This window comes from Meriones unguiculatus, chromosome 1 (genome assembly GCF_030254825.1).
Source record: "Meriones unguiculatus strain TT.TT164.6M chromosome 1, Bangor_MerUng_6.1, whole genome shotgun sequence".
Lineage (NCBI taxonomy): Eukaryota > Metazoa > Chordata > Mammalia > Rodentia > Muridae > Meriones > Meriones unguiculatus.
In genome coordinates, this window is record NC_083349.1 from 145621308 (window position 1) to 145646044 (window position 24737).

General features: G+C 44.8%; 1 protein-coding gene across 2 annotated transcripts; it reads right to left on the bottom strand.

The window, feature by feature from the left end:
• Positions 1-1762: 1762 nt before the first annotated feature.
• On the bottom strand, positions 1763-21722 carry LOC110544634 (NACHT, LRR and PYD domains-containing protein 9B-like). Of its 2 annotated transcripts, XM_060368884.1 has the most exons (9): positions 21452-21722; positions 16493-18077; positions 14138-14302; positions 12449-12613; positions 10066-10233; positions 7649-7819; positions 5250-5420; positions 4514-4684; positions 1763-2109 (listed from the first exon to the last, which is right to left on the bottom strand). In XM_060368884.1, the coding sequence occupies exons 1-9, from the start codon at positions 21720-21722 to the stop codon at positions 1959-1961; spliced, it is 3018 nt and encodes a 1005-aa protein (XP_060224867.1). In that variant the 3' UTR covers positions 1763-1958. The 2 variants fall into 2 exon arrangements, with proteins under 2 accessions (XP_060224867.1, XP_060224875.1); XM_060368892.1 differs by lacking the exon at positions 14138-14302.
• Positions 21723-24737: the final 3015 nt, after the last annotated feature.

Here is a 24737-nt window from a genome sequence, read left to right on the forward strand (position 1 = left end):
TTGTTTATATGCGCGAGTGTCTTGGCTTTGTGTGTGTGCGCCACGCTTGTGCTGGTGTTTGAGAAGCGGTGAGCCTCCATGTGGGTGCCCAGGGCCTATGCAGCAACAATAAGTGCTCTGAAGCGCTGAGCTAGCTCTCCAGCCTGTAAACCATCATTTTAATATTTCAGTCAGCTCAGATGATGAATTAGTATTGGAGGGAATCAGGAGAGAAGTGTATGCTTGCCTGAGCTTTAAATCTACAGTTTGAAGAAACTCACAGAAAGAGTCATCACTTTTCCAGTTAGAACTCCAAACAGGTGGGGCTCCAGCGGAAGCTCAGCAGATGAGAGCATTTGTGGTTTTGCAGATGGGAGTGTCCTCACCCCCACACGAGCGCCCGGGGGGGGGGGGGGGAGGGGGGGGAAGGGGGGGTTAGTGCCCTCTGGTGGCCTCCGTAGGTAACTTCAGGCTTTTTAAATTATTTATATCCGGATTGCAGTCCCCACCTTCCTCCCCTGTCTCACAAACCCTCCCTGCTAAGCTACTGTTCTCCCCTCTCCTTCTCCTTAGAGAAGGCACCATAGGTACCAGCCCGCCCTGGCACACCCTCTCCCACTGAGGCCAGACAAGGCAAAAGGGATCCAAAGAGAGGCATCAGAGCCAAAGCCGGTTCGGTCCAGTTGTCAGGGCTCCACACGAAGACCAGGCGGCACATCTGCTACCTGTGTGCAAGGGCGGAGGCCCAGTCTCTGGTTCCGTCTCAGTGAGCCCCGTGGGCCCAGGTTAGTTAACTCTTCTTGTGGAGTCCTTGACCCCTCCGGCTCCCTCAGACAGCGCGTCAACTCTCCCAGGCGACTCCTCGAGCCCTCACGTTTGGCTGTGCATCTCTCCACCTGTTTTCATCAGCTGCTGGGTGGAGCCTCTCAGTCTCCAAGGGCGTCTGTACACGCGTGGTACAGATATGCACACCAGCTGCACACACGACCATCAGATACATACCGTTTCGAAGAGAACGTAACTTACATATCCTTCAGTGGCTCTCAGCCTGCCCTACTCTGTGCCTCGTTGCTATAGTTCCTCTCCTGTAATTTTCCTGCTGTCATGATCGTAATGTAAGTATCTGACATGCTGGATATCTGACGTGCAACCCCTCTCACAAACCATGAGTTCAGAACTGCTGACTTTAGATTACTAAATTTTGAATTATTAAGCAGGACTGACCTATTTACTGTAATTTACAGCAATGGTCATAGTGACTAACAGCTAACGTGTAAAGGTTTGCGGGTGCGTCTCTGTGTGTGCGCGTCTGTGTGTGCATGCATGTAGCTGCGTGTGGAGGCCGGGAGAGCACACCACAACAGCAGAGCTGGCGCTGTGGGCAGTTTTGAGCCTCACAGCGTATGTGCTGGGGTTTGAACTCCAGTCTTCTGAAGAGCAGGGAACACTTTCAACCACTGAATTATCTTCCCAGCACAGAAGACAAGCCTCAGGTCTGGTCCCGAGAACTTAAAGAAACGGAGATCACTTTCCCGAAATGATGGATGCACGATTTTAACCATTAGGGAATCTAGATATTACATTCCTGCCTTCCACTGCAGTGTCCGTGACTCTCAAGATCACGGCGTGGATGCAGACAGGAAGTTCAGGTGGGAGTTACACTTGAAAATGACTCCAAGTGTAGACGTGTTAAAACGCCATTCCCAACCGGAGCTGTAAGAGGGTCCCCTCCGTTTCAAACCCAACACTTTAAGGCAGGCATTCAGTAAGGAAACCATCCATGTTTTCACACATGCTTAGACTTTACTGAATGCATTGGTTATCCAAATATTGCAAAGTGGTGAGGGGAGGTGTAAAGATGGGTGGAGGGAGGATATGGTGAAAGAACAGCCCCCAAACCAGCCACCAGTACCACGGTGTACAACTTGGGACAAGGTGTAGAGGAGAAACAGGACAAAGGGAAAGCCTTTGTTTCGCGATCAGTTTTTGCTGTTCCATACTAGACGAACGCCCCTCTTCTCGCGTTCCTCTTCAACCCACGGGTAATGCAAAATATTCAGATTACTTTTGCTCTTTTCCACAGCTTGGAGCAGCGCCTGTGATTCCTCAGATAATGCAGATTTGTCCAGTCTGGGGTGGAAAAGACAGTGTTCTCTTTATTTTCTTACATTTACTAATTTGCATGTATTGGACAGGCACACGCTAGAGCACACACGTGAGGGTCAGAGGACTGCTCACGGGAGTCCATCCTCCCCCTTCTGCCAGGTGGGTTCCTGGTTGTCAGGCCTGGCAAGTGTCTTCACCCACCATGTCACCATCTCAAGCTTTGTTGGCAATCATTTGCCTCTCTTTACACCAATGACTCCCTCTGTTAACCTTCCCTAGGACGGAATGAGAAAAATGTACTGAGTGTGAACAGAGCAGGATTCTCCCCCAGGGAGTAAGAAGCCCCATGCATGTATGTGTACATATATGTGTATACACACATACATATAAATGCATACATATACACACATATATATTATACATCCTATATATAGGATATAAAAATCCATATAAAGCATCTACCTAGATGTTAAGATTAAAGTTAGAAATGTTGAAGTAAAAATAGAAATGCCCATTTTCACCCATTCGTTGCCTACACGTGTTTATCATTTCTTCTTGGTGCACTATAACTTAGTATAGCATTACTTTTCCCAGACTTACAAACACTCGTAGTCACCAACCTCATAATTATTCGTATTTAGCTTGTCCCTTTTCTGTCCCTACTCACCTTCTGTGAGGCAGTTAAGCCGAATCCTACACCTTAGCTTACCCAAAAACACACCCCATGCTCACCCATTCTCACTGCCTGTTTTACCCACACCATCATCACTAAATTCACCTTAAAACAATATTGGGTCACAGACACTAAAAATTACCCAATGCTTATTGCCTTTACACTCGTTTTAAAAATCTACATGTTTACTCTGAGGATTTCCTATCTATACAACGTATTTTGATCACAACCTTTCCCCATTCCTCTCTGACCTGCCCACGTGCCTTTCCTAACTTTCTGCCCTTTTCCTGCCGGACAGCTCACTGAGTCTAAAGAATGATAACATACATGCGTGGCTGTGCCCATCCTCTGGAGCATACACAACCTAGCAGGGCTGCATCCCTGAAGAGAACTGACTCTCAGCAGCTCCTCAGCTGGGGATGGGGTCTCACGAGAACCTCCCCTCTCCGTGTTGGAGTCCGGACTGGCTTGATCTCATGCAGGTCTTGGGTAGTCAGCCAGTGGTACTGGCAGTTCACGAGGATGGCTGCCTCGGCAAGTCCAAAAGATGCTGCTTTGTGGCATTCTTCCCCATCTCTTACCATCTTCCTAGTCCTTCAATTTTCTCTGAACTTTGGGAGTAAGATCACACTCCCGCTTTGGTATATACATATATACCACAAACATATACACACACACCATATATGTATCATATATATGTATATGTGTGTATATGTGTGTGAATATATATCTATATGTGTATGTCTATGTGTATATACATATATGTGTATATATAAATGTATATAAGATCTTAAGCAGTCAACACTCAACATGGTTAAATACATTTTCTTTCTTGAAAATTTCCCTTAGATTTTTGGGCATTAGTTCCCACCCCCCACCCTGAATTTCACAAGTTCTGACTGGAACACAGCTCTCCCTGAAAAAGTACAGCTGGCTTCCTCAATTTTATCCTCCTGTCTGCTTTTTCCTGGCCTGGTGACCACAACCGGGTTATGTCACCTTTGACTGCAGAGTTAACACCGATATGGATATGCCAGGCTCTTTTAGAGCCGCTGCCTGTTTCAGCTCCTGACTCTCCTTCAGCCAATACTGCCCCAACTGGAGCGTTCTCACTTCCATTTACCATCTGTGCTTGCACCCTAGACCTTGTCAACAGCTTATCCTTGCCCTAGTACTATTCTCTATAGCTCAAGGATCCAAGTCAGCAGGGCAGAGGATTGACAAAACACTCATACATACAATGGAAACAGCTTTAAAAATTGGGCACTGAAATGTGTCATACCTTGAGAGACCATTATACAAAGTATACTATACATGAACTCATATTGATAAGCATCTGTCTTCTTACCCTTTCTTGTTTCTTCTAAATGTTATTAGATACCCACATACAGAGTGTGTCTGTGTGTGTGTCTGTGTGTACACATTTTAGACTAGGGTCCATGGGAGGAAATATGTGGTTTCTTTTTGCTTTACTTCCAACTCCACTCTTTTTCTATACATCTTGTGATCTCATTATTCTTTTGAGCTGAATGACAATTTTTAAACATCAGCCATTTTTTAAAGAAATGATATTTTTTAAATGCTGATGACATTTGGAGTCCTAGCCACCAGAGTGTTATACTCACAAATGTACAGAATCAAGGATGGCCCTCGATGTCCTGCGGTGCTGTGGTGGACCCTCACGACAGAACTCCCCAGCCCCGTGTTACTGAGCTTGAGCAAGCTGTTCCTTGGCCATGGAGACAGTGCACTCACCCAAGCATCTTCAGGTTACAGTCTTTGTGACTCAAAGCCTCGCACAGCACGTCCACCCCAGCGTGGTCCAAGCTTATCCAGTCCAGGTTCAGGCTGGTCAGCGTTTTGCAGGAGGTGAGCGCCAAGGCCAGGTCTTCACAACAGTCAGTCGTGAACTCACACATGTCTAACCTGTGACAGAGAAAGTGCCAGAAAAAGACTGTTGTTCATTACCAGTTTCAGGTGTCTGAGAAAAGACCTCAACAGCCCCAAAGGTCCACAGTAACAACTCTGAGCAGATCCTGGTCTCAAATCCAAAGGGGTTGTGACCCACAAGTTAAGAACCATTGTTCTGAATGCATAGCAGTATTCCTCTGCACTAATTCAGTTCTCACGCCTCATTAAAGAAGCCCTTTTTGCACTGGATTGGTTAATATGGAGACTCACAGCTGGCCAACGTTCAGAGAGTGACTGCAGAGCACTCAGCCTCAAAGGAGGCCTCTCTATCATCCCCTCCCCCAAACAAGGCTCAGGGGAACACCACAGAAGAGGGGGAAGACTAAAAAAAAGCAGGTATGGGGGGAGACTTGACAGGAGCATTTCACTCACAGTGGCCACTGTTGCGTGCACAAGACCTTATGCATTAACGTTTTCTCAGAACTCCTGAGCCTCTGCTGGGTGGAATTCTTAACCCTATTAACCCTATAGCTTTTTCTCATCGAGTTGGGACCCCTCCCCATGGTGACGAGACACTCACCCGAGACACTGCAATTTACAATCCCGATGCCTGAGAGCCTCACACAACTGTTTGACTCCAGCGTCCTGTATGTTATTATTGCCCAGTTTCAGGGTTTTTAGATTTCTATTGCAAGTAAGGACACCAGAGATCGCCTCGCAACACTCTGAAGTGAGGTAGCAACCAGACAACCTGGGAAGACACACACACAAACGTACTTACTCACCAATGGATTTGCCCGGATTCACCGTTCATAACTTTCAAGTTTAGAACTTCAACACGAGCACTGCATCTACATCACTCCACCCCTCCCCCAATGCCCCAATTAACAATCTCTTCTGCATTGTCACATGTACACACATGCTATGTCTGCATGCATGCACACATGTATATGTAACCCACAAGCTCTCTTTAGCCTTGCTTGCAGGTACGTGTGTCCAGCGAATTGGATATCCTATGTCAGAGTTTGCCTCTGGAGGAGACTGCTTCTCCCTCTCTTTCATTGAGCACCTTTCCTTTTTGAGACAGGGCCTCCTATAAACCAGTGTGGCTCCAGACCCATTGCATAGCTGGGGATGACCTTGAACTTCTGACCATCCTATCTCTATCTCCCAGTGCTGAGATTTGAGGTGTATGGTTATCACACCTTCTTTTAAGGCTGAGCTGGAGACTCAAACTCAGGGCTGTGTGTTTGCTGGGTAAGCATTCTACCAGCTGAGCTACAGCCCCAGTCCCTGAGATTCCATCTTAGCACTTTGGCTTCTTTCTATTTGTATGGACCGGAAATGCTGGAGCACTTCCATCACTGCTTCTCCATCTGGGGTACTCTGCTCCATTTTGGCTCGCTGCATTCTCCTGCTTTGAGCTCTTCACCTGGTGCTTCCTCCTGGCTAAAATACACGTGCCCTGAAAATCAGTGGGGCTACCCCGTCGCTGACTTCATATTTCTGTGTGCCTGTTACCATGTGGTAAACCTCTGCCCGTTTTTAATATGATCGCATGTCCTCAAATCCTGTCTGAGCCTCAGGCTCATGGTTTCCCATGGCACTTTCAATCATGGTTACGAGAGAAGCTGAGGGAGGGAAGGGAGATAATAGGGATAAGATAGGTAAAGGATGCACATACAGATGGAACATAGATGTTAAATACAGACATTAGGCTGACCTTTGTTAGATGGATAATGAACATATGATTGATTGGTAACAGATGGTGATATGCAGGTGATTATTGGAGAGGTGGATGGTACATGAGTAAAGGCAGTGTAATTTTAAACTGTAGGAATTCATACATGACAGATAGGTGGCAGATATGAGAAAGGCAGGTATGTAGATACATAAACACACATTTTTAGATTCAAGATGGAGGTATATATTCATATGGACTTACATGTGTATAAAATGTGTGTCAAGCAGGGACGAATTTTATCCTCCAGGGAATGATTCTAGAGAGATTTCAGTTTGCCACATGAGGACAAAGGGTGTTACTGCCCTCCACAAATCACAGCCGTAACAAAAATGCCAATAAAGATTTAGAAACTGTGACGTTTGCACACAAACAGTACCTCTGTGCCTGATCTACGCACATGCACGCCACCTCAATTCTGTCAGAGGACTACACTCAGCCTTCCCCAAAAAAGATCACCTTCCCAAGCTCCCACTGGCCCTGACAAAACCCTGCGGGTTATTCAGCTCCAACTCAAGAGCAGTACACAACCCCCCCCCCTTCTGACAACACCTCTGGTTTGGTTAAGACTAGAGTCAGCAAGGCGCTAAGCAGCCAAAAAGTGTCAGCTGAAATAACCAGAGCCTTGTTTTCTCAAGGAGACCCGTTTGGCCTGCTGTAACATTAGACTGCATGGCTCATGGGCAGCCGATATGTCTGTCACACAGTCCCAAAGGCTAGAAACCCAAGATCAAGGTATAAGCTGGTACAATATTTGGAGAAATCCCGATTTCCTGGCCCGTAGATAAACCTTTATTTGTGTGTGCACATGTGCCTGTGAGAGAGTGTGTGTCCATGTTGGGGGATGCCCAGGAAGGCCAGGGAAGGACATTGATCCCTGAGCACTGGAGGTACAGGTGATTGTGAGCCACCAGACCCGGATGATCCAGATTCTGGTCCTCCTGACTCAGTAACAAGTGCTCTCAACCACTGTGCCATCTTTCTGGGTGTGATGGAGTCTGTGTCCTCCTGTGATGGAGTGGTTGAGGCCATCTCTGAGGCTTCTTTATCGGGGCAGTCACTCATGGGGACACACCCTCAGGACCCAATCACCCAGGACTCCCTGTCTTAAAATGGTTATCACGGGTGGTAGGCTTCAACAGAGATTCTGAGGCGACACTGTCATTCATACCCCCCTAGTGCTTTTATGCCAACATCCAAAATAGCACTTCCATCAATGAATGAGAACACAGCCGTACCACAACTCCTGGAGAGGGCACGCTGGATCTTTCAGAGCTTCACACAGAATATTCACTCCGGTATCTTCCAGGAAATTTGACCCCAGATCAAGCAGAGAGAGGCGTTTGTTGCACAAAAGGGCTTCGTAGAGATGGCCACAGGCAATGAAGGTGAGACAGCAGTAAGACAACCTGGAAGAGGGCCACACGTCAGCAGCTCACGCCCAGCACATGCCTCTGCCAAGGCTTTCTCGTTCTTCCTGTACTGACTTTCCACTTTGCATTTAAAAAAAAAAAATGGGCTGGTGAGATGGCTAGAGGCCCTTGTCACCAAGTCTGAGTGCTTGAGTTCAGTCCTACACGATGGAAGGGTATACCAACTCTGGCACACACATACACACGCCACTTACGGAAACATTTTCAAACAGTTTGGAAAGCTGATGGTATAGATCACCATAGACATTTCCAAAAATGAGTGCTAACTATCAACGTATTTGCAAAAACACTCCACCGACGAATATTTCCACCCATATCAGAAAGTCGCCGTCTCGCAGAATCCTGCCCTAGTGGGATATCTTCTCTTAAGTTTTTATGTCCTTTGTTGTAGACGAGAGAGAGAGAGAGAGAGTGTGTGTGTGTGTGTGTGTGTGTGTGTCTGTCTGTCTGTCTGTCTGTCTGTCTGTCTGTCTGTCTCCACACAGGTGCATGTGAATGCGGAGGTCAGAGGACCACCTCAGATGTCACGCTCTGGAACACCAGCCACCTGCTTTGAGATGGGCTCTCTCACTGGCCTGGAACTCGTTTATTAGACTCGGATGGCTGTCCAGTGAGCCGCAGGGGTCCTGCTGTCTCCGCTTCTTCAGTGTGTCACTAATCCTGTCATGGGTTCTGGGGATCAAACTCAGGCCATCATGAGCGGCAAGTGTTTTTAACAATTTAGCAATACTCCAGCCTGCTACTGTTATTTTAAATAGATTTTTCTAATCCTGTTCCCTGCATGAGCTAAAGACGAGGATTTTAAAGAACAAATGTTTAAAGCGATTCATGATTGATGTCGCTCTTCATGATCACTAATCACCACGTATAATTCGATTCAGTCTACTCTATACAATCAATTAGTAATTACTTAACCAAATAATTTTGTCTTCTAATGTCATTTTCCTGCCTCTTCTGAAACAGCCTTCACCTTTTTATAGTGCATTTTTCTGCTTTTCTGTTATAGGTTTCACTTCAGGACTGGAGAGATGGCTCAGCATTTCAGATCATTTGCTGATCTTGCAGAGGACCTGGGGGTCAGTTTCAAGCACCCACACAGCACATGCACGGTGCTCTCAACCTCCGATACCTGCAGTTCCAGAGGCCTCATGACCTCTTCTGGCTTCTGCAGGCTCGTGTTCTAACATGTTACCCATAAACTCATAAGCGTGCACATAAAATGGGTATATTTTTACTGCACATTAAGCATTCCTCATTGAAAAAATGGATATCCCTGATGTTCCAAAATACAAAATGTTTTCAGAATCGCATGATATAATTAGGAAATTCTACCACTGCTCTCATGTATCCAAGCCCAGGTCAAAACACACCACAAAAGCACTGAAAATATTATATAAAACTACTGCCAAGCCATGTGCACAACTTTTATACACCATCCAAATAAATTTCATGTCTGAACTTAGGGACCATCACCAAGGCTCAACAATATGCAAATATTATGAAAGATATGAAATATGACACACTTCTGGTCTGCTCCTCAGAAGTTTACGTCAGAGATACTTTTGATGAGCAGGTGTCTGTAATGGTCAAAATTCACTGCTCTTACATTTTGTGTGCATGCTCCTATCTAAGCTGCACATGTTCGTGCTACCACATGCATACATGATCCCAGGGGAGACAGCGATTTGTCTCCAGACTCTTCCTTTCCCATGAAGCCAGGTGTCTTTGAGCCTCTTCCCTGTTAAGGCCTTTGATTGAAGGAACGGTGAGTTGTCTAATATGAGTCTGCACCAAGGAGCAATGAACCTTAACCTCGGGCAGGAGGCAGCTCACAGTGCCTTACCTAGGTAAGATGGAGGAAGCCCTGCCTTGGGAAGATCAACGTTTTTCTTATTTATATTCTCCTCTATAGCCCAGTAACCAATCTCTTTCCAGGGTCTTATTTATTTTCCACAATGATCACACTCATTAAGCTAAAAATCACCTACAAGGAGTTTCAGAACTAGCCTTGCCTTGTCTGAACTTGGCGTCATGGTGTCTATGTTCACATTTGTTCCACTTACTGATATGGCAACTGAGGCAAGGAATGGGAGTGAGTCTAACGCCCCGTCGTCCCATGTTCTCCCGAGGTCCTTCGTGAGCACTGACTACCTTTCTGATGGCTGAACCCACGAAAAGGGTTCCGCAACATCTCCAGAGGATGCTCCCCCACACCAACTCACATCAATGTCTCCAAGACACAGGTTGGCCGCTTCAGGAGTTCACACAGTGACACCACTCCTCTGTTCTTCAAGGGATTTTCAACCAGCGAGAGATGCTTTACCTTGCAGTACATGAGGGTAGTAGCAATTATGCCACATGCCTCACTCGAGATGTCACATTTCCCCAACCTACATGTGATGAACATGTCACAGGTTAGAATAACAACGTTAGGAGGTCTATGTGAGAATGTCTATTGTTGGGGAAAAAAGCACCCTAGATTCTGATCCTGTACATACCAGTCCACAGCCACATCAGGGGCTTGATTAACTTATAAGTAGAATTGTGTGACTATCTTTGTGAATTGTAGAGTTCTACTGGTTGGGAATATGCCCAAGCCAATGGTTTTCAGCTATGGATGACATTTACTCTCTAGGACCCATTTTTTAGGTGTCAGTTACAGAGCTGATTGTATTTGATCTGTGCTTCTGACCAGCTAGTGATAGACTGACATTCTTGCAGCCTACTCCTTGTGTTTAACTTACAGAAAGCTTACGGGCTTTGTTATACCACTTGCCAGTTTAGTGTATTTAAAAGATATGATAATGGGAGTCTGGAGAAACGGCTCAAAGGTTAAGAGCACTGGCCGTTCTTCCAAAGGTCCGGAGTTCAACTCCCAGGAACCACATGGTAGCTTACAGCCATCTATAGTGAGATCTGGTGCCCTCTTCTGGCCTACAGACACACAAGCAGGCAGAATACTGTATACACAATAAATAAATCTTTTAAAAAAGATATGATGATGGCTAATAGAACAGTCAGAGCCCATGTGCATGGATAATACCTGGACAAACCCCAAGTGTAAGAGCCTTTGCTGCGTGGATGGACAGTGCTCCACATGGGTATGTTTGCCGAACCAGACGATGCCTGTTCTATCACTGATAAAACACTCTGACCAAAGCAACTTAGCAAGGAAACGGTTTGGCTTGCCCTTCCGGGTCAGTCTATCATTTAGGAAGGCAGAGCAGGGAACCTAGATGTAAGAATCATGGAGCTGCTTGCTGGTTCATGCTTAGCTAGCTAGACTTCTTATAATGACCAGACCCACCTGCCCGGTGAACCACACCCACTCAGAGTAGCCTGAACCCTCTTATGTCAATTAACAATCAAGGGAATCGATCACCGATATGCCTAACACATATCACCTTAATAAAGATAATTACCTAACTGAGACGTTCTTCTTCAGGTCAAATTGACAGTTAATGTTAAGCAGGGTACTACTCTGCACTTTGGGAGATTTTAAATGGAGGCTTTACCATATAAGTATGACTGGCTGACTCCAAATTTATCTTAACACTGAGGACAGGAGATGAGAATAATAGTTACAGAACATAGTCCTAGCTTGGGTCTTCTGGGGACTGGCCACTATGCAGTATTCCACCAAACATCACCTTCTTAGAATAAAAGTTGATCCTGTCACCTGGAAAACGCCCAGAGGTTGGAAGTTTCGTGTTGGGAATCAAGGCAACGGACCAAACAAACATCATAGAAATGGTCCTGCTACTACCACTAACTGTCATGAAACTGCAAAGGTTTGTCTCTCCTTTACCCAGCTGGAGGAAAAGGCCAAACTGTACATTGCTTATTGTAAGCCAGCATTACCACAAATGCCAATGGAGATAAACTCCCATCTGAGCTATCACATCGCTTCAAAACAGGACATCAGTACCCTGCCAACTTCAACTCCTGTTCATGCTATTTTCACATAGCCCAGTTGCGTGGCTGCCTCCTGTAATTTCGTCTCTAGCCTTCCATCAAAGTCCTCATGGGACTTTTATTTATAGATTGTCTCTGTGCTGACAGTTTTTACAAAGTGCTTCTGCAAGTTGACCTCTGACATCTATGGGTGCCTGCTCCATACACTAAGTAAATAAATGAATGTAATAGAAACCAGATGTGCTATTATGTTGATATTCAAAACATTAGAAAAAAATCAAAAAATACAAAGGGAAAAATTTTAAGGAAATGAACACCAACAGAATATAAGCGAATGAGTGCAAAGTGCAAAGTGGGTGAACATATCATAATGTGAGAGCTAGAGAGATGGATCAGCAGCTATGAACACTTGCTGCTTGGACAGGACTAGAGTTCAGTTCCAGGCACCCACACCAGGTAGCTCACAACTGCATCTGATTCCCTCTTGCTTTTAAAGGTACCCACATACAGACTCCTGCACACATGCACACTTGCAAACATGCTTAACAAAGAGAAAAAGAAACTGTCAAAATGGAACTCAGTTTGTACCACATGTGCTAATGCAAAGCACAACTTTCACAGTTCAGCCTTAAACGGGGGTTTAAAGAAATCGTGACCCCCCCCCGCCCCGAGTGTGGACAATGGACTTACAGTAACTCCTTCACACTACATGTTGAGTATTTCAGAGCAGAGCACAGATTCTCAACCACATCCTTTGAGAGGTTAGTGCCATACAGGTTCAGGGATCTCAGCTGAGGCAGCTTTAAAAACGTGTGAAATAACGAACCATCTCCGAAGTTAGTCATGAAGGAACACCTGCAGAATAAGGCCAAAAGGCATGGTATACCGGGATGTGTGGGTCCACGGCGAACCAACCTGCGGACATCCTTGCCCACACTTCCTCTTACATGCCATGGTTGTTTGGGCATTCTGGTCACCCCAGGAGAGGTGTCCCTGGTTATCTCCAGGTGCCAGACAAGCACCACGGTCAAGCTACTCAGACCTATCCCTTTTCTTCCATTCCCCCATGTCTGTCTAACACCTAGAACATTCTAAGGAGACTCGCTCTCACATTAAACTCTGAAAATTGCCTGTCATAGCTAATCAAGGCTGTCAACTTGACATTATCTAGGGAAAAGGAACCTGAATTCAGGAATTGCCTCCATCAGACTGGCATGTCTGTGGGGAATTTTCTTGGTCAGTAATTGGTATAGAAATGCCAATGTGAGAAGCATTACCCCTGGGCATGTATCTCTAATCTGAATAAGAAAGGTTGTAGACAGGCCATGGGGAGACACTCCAGTAAGCAGCAGTCCATTATGGTCTCTGCTTTAGTTCCTGCTTCAGGTTCCTGCCCTGATCCCTCTTGGTGATGGACTTAGGAGTGGTAAAATTAAGTAAACACTTTTCTCCCCCAGGAAGCTTTTGATCATGGTGTTTATCAAAGAAACAGAAACCAAACCAGAACAACAGCTTATGCACAACACAGACACTTTCTTTGTACTAATGTTCCCAGCTGTGTATCCCAAGGGAAGGACCCATTGCTCTTTAAGTACTTATGTTTTCCTGTTCTTCGTTTGCTTTGTGAAACAGGGTCTCACTGTGTAGCTGTCCTGAAACTCACTCTGTAGACTAGGCTGGTTTCAACCCCAGTGGTCCACCTCTATCTGCCCCCCCTAGTGCTGGGGTTAAAGGGCGCGCTGCCACCACCACCTCCTTTAATACGCACCAATTTTTAAGGCATTATTATCTATAATTTTCATAGACTGGGTTCTAAAAATCAAGAAAATTAGGAGCAAACTGTTTGCTTTTTATATTTATTCCATTTTCAAGGTTGGAAAAATGTAGCCAAACTTACACCTGGCCAAGTTTCCTTAGGCTAATGAACAGATGTCAGCAGGATGACTAAGAAAGGGACATTGGGCTGGGCAGAGGGCTCAATGGTTAAGAGCACTGGAGTTCAGTTCCCAGCACCCACTGCGGGAAGCTCACAACTAAGAACAACTCCAACTCCACAGGACCCAGCTCAGACGCACACACATACACCCAATTAAACACAATTTAAAATCAGACCTTCAATTCACATTCATTGCAGTCCCTAAAATACAGAAATTCCTGTTGTGTGTTACTTTAGTACACATACACTAGATGTTTAGGCATTTATAGACTATATATGTCAGATGTGTGTGTGTGACATGGAAAACTTTGTGACTCGGGTACTATTGTATTTGCTACTTTGGATGTTAGTTCTGCATTTATCTATGCATTAGTTTCCTCCACAAGGAAGAGAGGTTTTTTTTTTTTCTATCTGCTTAAAAGATGGGTGACTATCAAACTTACAACAAGCTTTGGAGCTCAAAAACATCCAGAGGCATTGTGTGAGATGGAGACATAGAATCACAGAGAATCTGAATGGCCTCTTCATTGAAATGACAGCTGTCCAGATCCAATACATGCAAGCTATAGAACATCCTGCATAATATAGCCCAATGTTCAGTTGCAATTCTGCAATGAGACAACACAGCATCAGTCTCTAGTTACTAAATTCAATTCAAGACACTCCTAAGATAGGCAGATCACTCCCAATCCCCTCAAAGCGGTCAGTTACCCTTGACACAGGGAATTCATCCAAGTAAAATGGGTCAACACAGCATAGTGATTAAGAAAGATCCCTGGTTAGATAGATCAGAGGTCAAGACCCACTTGGTGGTCTTGCAGAGGGCCCAAGTTTGATTCTCAGAACCCTTGTGGACACCAGAGGCATTGTACTCACATGGTATACAGACATACACCCAGGTGAAACACTCATACACATGAAATACAAATAAAGCTCTAAAAAAGAAAGAGGAGAGAGGAAAGAAGAGGGAAGAGGGGAGAGGAGAGAGGAGGAGAGAAGGAAGGGGAGAGGGGAGGAAAGAAGAGACAGGAAAAAGGGGGAGGAGGGGGAGGGGAGAAAGAAAAGGGGACAGGAGGGGAAGGGAGAGGAGAGGAGGGGAGGAGAGGGGAGAGGAAAGGAGGGGAGGGGAGAGGAGGGGAGGGGAGAGGAGGGGAGGGGAGAGAAGAAGAGAAGAAGGGACTGTGGGCTATAAAATTCCATCTTCTGGGCCTAGTACAGAAGTCTTGATCCCACAGCAGGTACAGATGCCTTCACTGGCCTGCAAAAGACCAGGCCTGATATAATAACACCGGGGAGAGGCTCACCCAGCTCTACCCCTCCTTGCTGAACTATTGCCTTCTGGGGGAGGACCAGCAATCTTCAGTGTTGGACCCACAAGTGAGCACACCAGGGTCGAATGCACAGTGGAAACCCATGCACAAACTGATATCCCTAGTTAAACTAGATAACTGACAAAACAAGAAGTCATGAATATGAGAAAGGGATTTGGTTCTGTTGCTCCCCTGTGGAGCTCTTGTCCCCTCCAGAGGAGACCTTATAGGTTATGGTCAGATAGAAAGGAAAGAGGACCTCCCCTATCAGTGGACTTGGAGAGGAGCATGGGAAGAGATGAGGGAGAGAGGGTGGGGTTGGGAGGAGATGAGGGAGAGAGGGTGGGGTTGGGAGGGGATGAGAGAGGGGGCTACAGCTGGGATACAAAGTGAATACATTGTAATTCATATAAAAATTAAAATTAAATCAAAAAATCAAAATTGAAATAAGAGAGAAAGGAATGTGTAAAGAAGTTGGAGTGATGGTGTAGAAGGGAAACAGAGCTGAGTAGAAGGGGAGAGTATCAGAATGCACTATATATTGGTATAAAATTACAAATGAATACATTGGATAAAAATTATAATGAAGCATGGATTGAGAGGAGATAAACCAGAATTGAGTTTCTATAGAAGACTCATTGTTAACATCTACATCTCACTGCTGAAGACACTCAACCTTACTCTGTTCTCTAATGCCTCCTGTTTTAGTCAGAAAACATCTCTGTGTGAATTAGGGTGGAAAAGCTATGCTCAATAATATCAGTAAAAAATTACACATTTGAAAGATCAAGTATGAGCTAGCAGCCTAAATTCACTGCAGGGCAAGTTAACTAGAGCAAGGTCGTATAAGCACAATCTAAAAGAGCACACGAGTTCCCAGAATCCCCTCGTGTCACCAGGACACTGAACATTCCACGGATGAAGGAAAGGGGTCAGATGCTGCAATGAAGCTGTTCACATTTCCACCTCACATTGGCCCTGTGGCAAATTTGTTCTTTGTATGAATGGAGGAACTCAAGACATGGCTGTTCAGAGCTACATAGCTCTAAACAGCAGTGTTAAGACTCAACAAAGTCTTTCTGACTATGCCATCTAAACCCTCAGACATACAAGAACTTACACAAGACTGTGCTGGAGAGAGGGATCAGTGGGTAAGGGTATTTGCTGTGCAAGCATGAGAAACTGAGTTCATGTCTGCATTCCTGACATAAAAAGCTGGCCATGATTGCTTGAAGGTATGCCCCAGCCTTAGAAAATGGAGACAGTAGATCTAGATCCTGATATCTTACTGATCGGTTTGCCGAGTCAAAATGGTAAGAGACTGTCTAAAGGGTTTAAGGCAGAAAATAGAGAAAGACAACTCACATCATCCTCTGAGTTCATCATGAATTCACATGGATACAGCATGCACGCAAATACACCTATACAATAATGTGGTGGGCATGGAGGCAAAATGAAGAACAGAAGAAGGTTCAGAGGTATACTCACGTTTTACTCTGTTCAAATGATTCTGAGGTAAAATATTCTGGATCAAACACTTCCGGAAAAACTCTCTTTTCTATATGAAGGTGAAGTTTCTTTAATTTTGTGGCTTTCAGCAGACCGTATGAAAGATCTGTTACTACATCAGAATTACTAATATCAACAGTCATTTCTTCAAATACATTCATCACTTGTGTTACAAATCTTTCCTCCTGGCTGTCAAGTAGACAGCTGACCAAATTCAGGGGACTCGACAATTTCTCATTGTTCTCTTGCTGACTGAGACTTTTAAGGTAGTTAATGATCTCCTGTTTTATCTCTCTGGATGGTATAAGCCCAAAGCACGGTCTGAGCATGGAGGTGACTCTTTCAGCAGTAATTCCAAACAGAAATATTCCTGTCTTGAGCCATCGGGTCTGTCCATGAGCAAACAATTCTCTTAGGAGTTGAGATAGGCTTCCAATGACTGAACGAGGTTTGTCTGTGTCTTTTCCGAGGAAGTAGAACAGTGCAGCAAAGTATGACTGTAGATCAGGATGATAAAAGGCGAAGCTCCTGCCCCGATTCCGGAAAAATTTCATTCTCAGCCACATTACCCTTTCATGTTCGGATATCCCGTTCTTCCTGAGATCCTCGAAGTCAAACACAAATTCCTGTGTCCACATTCCCTCTACAGCCAAGGTACACAGGGTCTTTAACCTGGCTCTGTTCTGATTAGATTGAACATTGGCAAACATTGATTTGAATGCGTTCACCAAAAAGCTTGTGTATGTAGCTGTATCTGTGCCACCAACCAAGACCACATCACCTCCCCTGTCTATCTGCCACTTTAAAGAGCTACAGAACAACCAGCATAGATAAGGACTCCGGCATAAAACCAGAAATGGTGGATTCTGTTTGAAATGATGATAGACTTCTGAGCCCTGCCCATGATAGTCAAAGAAGGACATGCAGTAGAACTCTATAGACTCCTCGCTAAACCCTCCAATAGTTATCTCCCGTGGATACTGCAGCAAGAGACCGATTTTGGGCAGACTTCGGTTTCCCAATTCAAGCAGCAGAGAGGCTTCTGGAAGCATTTTTTTCTGAAGCAAACTGCTAAAGACAATTTGTGTTGGTAGGCTTTCCCTCCAGTCATCAGACAAGTTTGTCCTAAGTTCCAAGTCAAATTTCAGGTAGTCAAATCCATCCAGGATAAACAAGATTCTCCTCGGATGGGATAAAATGTCCTCCACTGTCTCTGAAGACTCAGGTAACTGGGTTGAGACGAGGCTAGCTAAACTGAACTCTGTGATATTGTTAAGCGTAAAGACAGGGATGAAGAAAACATACCTAAACCTGTTCTGCCATAACCTTCCTGATGCCCAGTCCAACATGGCTTTTCTTAAGAAGACGGTTTTTCCTTCTCCTGTAACACCTAGGACCACCGCCGTGACTGGTTCTGACTCAGAATAAAATACCTCTTGCAGTGCCCTGTACTGGGGCTCTATAATGACTTGGTAGTTTCTATCAGGAATATGAGTGTTGGCTTCAAAGTTCCATATACGTTGAAATGCAGTCTTCATATGCTCTTTGTATCTAGTTTGTTTATCTGAGTTTGATGAAATCATAATACAAGGCAGTCAGGAATAGGATACTCATGAGAATGAGACACAGTATTTAAATGTATTAGACCATGAATCATCTACACATCTTGATGACCAGTGAGGCCATGGGTCCTGAGAAGAGGAAAAAAGGGAGGAGAGCCACCCACCCCTTACCATGCAATTTCTCTTCACCTGCACCTGCTGCCAGTTTTTTTTCCCATTACACTATGAACAAAGAATGGTCAGGGACCCACTCTACCCCCAACCAGCCTGTTCTTTCTACACCCACACCTCTCAGTAGTGCATGTAACTCTTCAGAAGCTTGGAAACAGAAGCAGGGACTCAAACCCCCATGCTAAAGGGTGTATATGAATATTTCAGTGCCAATAGAGGAGAAGGGGATAGTCAAACGGTAGTTAAACCAAATAACCTGGGACCCTTCTAGATCAATTGTCTTCCATATATAGGGACCGTTCTCTACCTAAAATTCAATAAAGCAAATCAATTTTACTTCCACTATCCCTAGAACTCTTCCTGCTGTTCCATTCTTTAATTCGGAGAAAATTAACTCCCCAGCTAGCCAGGATCATCTTAGTACCCAACATGAGGCTCAAACCCCAGAACCTCCGTTGGTTATTTCCCATATCCAAGGTTATAATATATACTTGACATATTGCCTGTAAAAGCATTATGACCAAATTGGAAACTTACCTCTAAGTAACTGCTACTATAAAGCATAAATTCTGGGTATCTATTGCATTACAGATTTATGAAGGGCATGGCACCTCACCAGGAGAAAATCTGCAAGTACTTCATATGTACATAATTTCATGAGTTAGGACTCAGAATGGTGCTATTTAGTCTAAACCTTTCCTATCTTCAGTAAGTCATTTAAGAGTTCTATTTATAAATTTTCAGTTTGATAAAAATGTTTATAATTCCATGCTTAGTCAAAGCAAGATTTGCTTCAGGTAACAAGACAGAGTGAAACAAACTTTGGGGCTATATGATGTCGAATCTATGGGTAACACTCCTGATCAGGGTGTCAGGTTGGCCTGGGTTAAATCATGTGCGTCTCACAGTATTAGATATGTTATTTAATGTATCTGGATCGATGTCCTCAGCCAAGTGAGATCAAGAGGACGGGTTTCTTTCGTTATTCATGGAGGTAGTGAGCTGGCCACTGGTGCGTGATCAATGCCACAACTTGATATTTTCTCATGAGCTTCTTCTGGTATCAGGATTTCTGAGAGCAAGCGCCTACTGTCTTCTGAGATCTGCTGGGGCTTGTGTCAGTGATTGGTGCATTAGAAATGTTCAGCAAGTTAAGAGAACTTGCTGTTCTTCCAGAGGACCCGGGGTCACCTCCTGGCACTGACACAACCACTGCCTCTAGGTTCAGCTCCGGGGATCCCCGCCCTCTGATCTCCACATTTACCCAACTGTACACTCTCACAAATAAGTACATACATAATTATGGGTTGGAGCGGCAGCTCACAGGTTGAAAGTGCACACCGCTTTTGCAGAGGACCTGAATAAAGTTCCTAGCACCCACACCAAGTGGCTCACAAACACCTACAACTGAAGATGCAGAGGATATGACACCCCTGACCCCCAGGAGCCTACACTCCCAGCACACCTCCACATGGTCACTCCCACACAGAAACGTAATTAAAAATAAGCCTAAAAACAGGAAGTGTAAAAACTACGGTAAAACGTTTGTGACACAGTGAGTTTGGGTGGCTTAGGGAATGCGGCCTTGCTGGAGAACGGTGTGGCTTGGGGCAGGCGTTAAGATTTTAGAGCCTCACCCCGGTTCCAGGTCACTCTGTCTGCCCCATGCTTGTAGTCGAGACATGATCTCAGCTTCCTGCTCCTATCCCCATGCCTGTGTGCTGTCATGCCTCTTGTCATAGCAGACCCCTACCACTTTGGAACCATAAACCAAAATAAACCCTTCTTTCATGAATTGCTTTCAGTCATAGTCAGAGAACCACGAAAGTAACCGGTGCGATAACCGTGTCCAGCTCCTCCCAATGTCTTGCGTTTAATCGCTCTGTGCCAAATAGCTGATGTCACAGATGTAGTGACACTGATCATCTTGCTGCAGCCTGACGACAAGTCACATAAGGACGAGCCGAAACAAGCATGCGGTTCCAGATTCATGATTATTTTCGATGGACACTTCTGACGTATATAGCACCTGTTAAATCATGGTTCTGCCAAAGGATGTATGTTCTGCCAAAGGCTGTATGTATGAACAACAGACAACTTTGGACATGGAGAGGACTTAGATGAAATGTGAGATGAAATCCCTCCAGAAGGATTTTGATATGCCCCACTAGGAGCTACTCTAAGGTTATAAATCCCTCTGCTGCCTTGAGAAATTCATAGGAAATAAAGAGAAAGTCTCTATGAAAGGAGATGAAGGCCTCTTCTTAGCACTTCATGTCTGGTTAAAAGCATGAGTAAGTACTATGATAGACTTCCATCATAGCTAACTATGTCACACTGTGTACCTGTAACCCCAGAACTCAAGAAGCTGAAGCAGGAAATCATGAGTTCAAGCCAAGTCTGGTCCACATAGCGACTGAAGCCAGCCTGAGCTACACAGTGAGGTATTTTCAAAGACAGAAAGAGCAAACAAAATAAGGGGGAGACAGAAAAAGGAAGGTAGAGAAATGCCATAATGTATTGTTCTGTGTGCTAGTTTTTAAAAAGCAAAAAGAACAGTTATCTTGGCTAGCTGAAGAAATGTTAGGATCTGCCTTATTTGTTTCAATCCATCCTACACATTTTGGTTTTGGGGTTATTTTTTTGGTTGTTTTTTTGATTGGTTTTGGTTTTTGCTTTTTTGGTAATGGTCCTGTGCATCAGGACACCCTCTCCTACCTCAGTTAAAGGATGATCTATACATAACACCTATTGGTTTCTTCAACCTTTCCCTAACCATTGGGACAGGTAGGCTGTCATGCAACAGTGAATCTCCTTCACATGATAGTTGTTAGCTTGGTGTTCTTGTGGGACTCAAGACTGAGAGTGCAGGTGTCTTGACAATTTTACATGCTCTTGGGACCCTTTTCCTCCTACTGTGTTGCCTCCTCCAGCCCCATATGAGGGTTTGTGCCTCGGCTCGTTGTGACCAGTCACGCTGTACTTGGCTGCTATTCCTGGGAGGTCTGCTCTTTTCTGAAGGTAAGTGGAGGACCAATATATGTGGGGGAGGAAGGACTGGAGGAGGGGAGGGACAACTGGAGGAGTGGAGGGAGGGGAAACTGCAGTTGGGACAGAACTGAGAGAATATTAAGAGGAGGAAAAGCAGCAGCAGCTCCTACTTGACTAGCTTTCTCCAGGTGTCCCCCTTTCTCTCCACACTCACCTCTCCTCTGCCTCTGAACCATATTTGAGAGGTCATTCCGATTGACCTGTTGAAACAGGCTCACCACCACCTCCCATGTCCATCCTGGATAATGCGTGTTCAATAGCGTTACCAGATCTTCTTTGGAAGCTTTCTCAATCTGAGTCCAGGAGATTGGTTTCAGATGAAATTTCTTTGGCTCTTCCCTGAGAAGCTCTTTAAATGTCAGGAACTCTTCATCACTGAGATTTTGCAAATACTGCAGTAAGTCATAGTCAGGTGAGTCTGCCATGTTGGACAGTAAGCTCAGAGTATAGAGGCTAATAAATCTTCAAGAAATAAGTGACACCTGAGGAAGAATGACATGAGAGTCCAGTCTCAACAACTTAAAAAAGGCTCAAATTATTGACATTATACATTCCTTCCTTCAGATATATGTGGCTTCATCCTTTACTCTTTCACTATAATTTACGTGAATCTGTTAACTTAATGGCTGGGCAGTTGTGGCACGTACCTTTTATCCAAGCACTTGGAGGCAGAGGCAAAAGAATCTGAGCTCAAGGTCAGCCTGGTCTGCAGATCTGCAGAGCAAGTTCCAGAACAGCCAGGGTACACAGAGAAACCCTGTTTCAATAAGTAAAAAAAAAAAAAAAAAAAAAAAAAAAAAAAAAAAACAATAGCTTTACACTAAGACCACAGTCAGAGAATGAACCAACTGAAAAAAAAAAAAGTCAATAAAGCAGTGAAGTTTATCAATAGAGCCAAGAAAGAACGGTTGACAATTTTTGCCTTTGTGCCTGCCACCATATACTCCTAGGGACACATCTCAACTGAATGGCTTTAGGAGAACCTCTATATGAATATTAACACACTGTTTGATACTGGATGTTTTAAAACAATGTTTGGTCTATCCTTAATAAGTCAAAAATATTTGGTATCAGAAGTGCAGAGGGGGGCAGAAGGGAGGAGGGAGTGGAGGGTGGGAGTGGGGAGACCAGGAGAGAGAACAACCTGTGACATCTCAGACGGGGGGCTCCTGGGAGTCTGGGGGGTGACCCTAGCTCCTAGCAGCTGGGGATAGAGAACCTGAAGTCGCCACTTTGTGTGGCCAGGCGAGGCTTCCAGCAGATGGATGGGGACACCAACACACCCGTAAAACTCTCCACCAACATTTGCCTCAGCTACAGGAAGTGCAGGGATAAAGAAGGAGCAGGGACTGTGAAAATGACAAACCAATGCCTGGCCCAACTGGAGACCCATCCCATGGGAGAGGGTCAACCCTGACACTATTAATGATACTCTGCTATGTTTGCAGACAGGAGCCTCACATAACTGACTCCTGAGAGACTTCAACAGCTGAGGAAACAGATGCAGAGACCCACAGCCAGAGAATAGGCTGAGCTCAGGGAGTTTTGAGGAAGAGTGGGAGGAAGGATTGAGGGAGCTCAAGGGGTCAAGGACATCACAAAAAGACCTACAGTAAACTGACCTGGGCCTATTTGCAGCAGGGGGTGTCACAGAGACCAAACCACCAACCAAAGAGCATGCATGGGCTGAACCTAGACCCCTCCACATATGCAGCAGGGGTATAGCATGGTCATCTTGTGGGTTCCATAGCAATAGGAGTAGAGGCTCGGTGCTGCCTGCCTGCCTTTGGTCCCTTCCCCTTAGCTGGGCTGACTTGTCGGGCCTCAGTGGAAGGGAAAGCAGGATGAGCTTAGTCCTGCCGTAGCTTGAGATGCCAGGGAGAGATGGTACCCCTGGGGATTCTCCCCTTCTGAGAAGACAGGAGTATGGGGGGAAAGGGAGCATGAGGCTGGGGCTGGAATCAGTCTGTAAGGTGATTACATTAAAAAAATAAATAAACTTTACAAAGAAAGACAGGCCAGGTGTGGAAGCGCACACCTCTATCCCAGCACTCTGGGAGGTAGAGTCAGGCAGATCTGAGTTCAAGTCCTCCCTGGTCTACAAAGTGAGTCCAGGACAGCCAAGACCACACAAGAGAAACCCTGTCTCAAAAAAAAAAAAAAATGCCCACATGTATTCCTATGAACAATGTACATGCAGTCCCATGGAAACCAGAAGAGGGCATCAGATACCCTGGCAGTGAAGTTATAGGTGGTTGTGCGGCGCCATGTGGGTGCTGTAATAGACCCCAAAGGGGTCTCAGCTCACAGGTCGAAAACTGCTCCACTAGAGGGTTATATTCACACAGAACAGCAACGTCGACGACAAAGCTTTCAAAAGGCTCACAGGAAACTCAGAAAATCAGAATGGCTCCTACATAACACATACTGAAAGTTTCAGGGATACACATGTAAGAGATCGGCACAGCCACACCCGCTGGGAACAGGGAGAGTCGTGAAGCCAGCACAGCTGCCTTGATGGCTGCCATCCCTGGCCTGTAGCTTCTCAGTTTTGGTCTCCGTGTGAAGCATTTTTGGGGACTTTCTGCATTATGATTCCATTTACATCTTTTCCTGAGAAAAATTACATCTGAGTCTTTTTTAGGAAAGTCCTATAATTAACTTCATCTGGCCACTATTTGAAAGAATACCTTATGCCCTGGAGATCATTAAGCACAGAGAAGCACATGGCTAGATGAGGCCATTACTCCAGGGATCTTCTTGGGGTATCTGCCCCTGAGCTAACTCAAACAGCATAATTGGTGCAGGGTAAACAGGGACAGTTGATACACTCTGACTAGCCAGAAGAATGGATTTCAGAGTCAAGGCCTCTTTCATTAGGCCTCTCTTAGTCAAGGCTTACAGATTTTTGAAAACATAGTCTAGGGGCTGGTGAGATGGCCCAGTGGTTAAGAGCACTGACTGCTCTTCTGGAGGTCCTGAGTTCAACTCCCAGCAACCACATATAAGGAATCTGATTCCCTCTTCTGGTATGCATGAAAACAGACCATTCATATACATAAAGAAATAAATAAATCTTAAAAAAAAAGAAAAGAAAATGTAGTTTAAAGATAGGGTACACTTCTGAAGGAATAAAATTCAGAAATAAGAAAGAGTGACTAAAATATACTTTTTCTGCTTTATAGTGGAAATGATGAAACATATAGTTAAAGGAGTTAGGCATTAGTATTTGTTATTCACAAAAAGACCTATTCAGATATTTTCCGTTTGTCTGGAGTGTTCTCAAACAGCAAACATTGCCAGCCTAAAAGCAGACTGTCACATATTAAATGTATTTGCTTTAGAAGAGACAGTCTCTAAACGCTTTAAATTGGTGTTATAGTGATGATGATGATGATGATGATGATGATCTGTTCTGTTTCTAATTTCTAATTGCAACT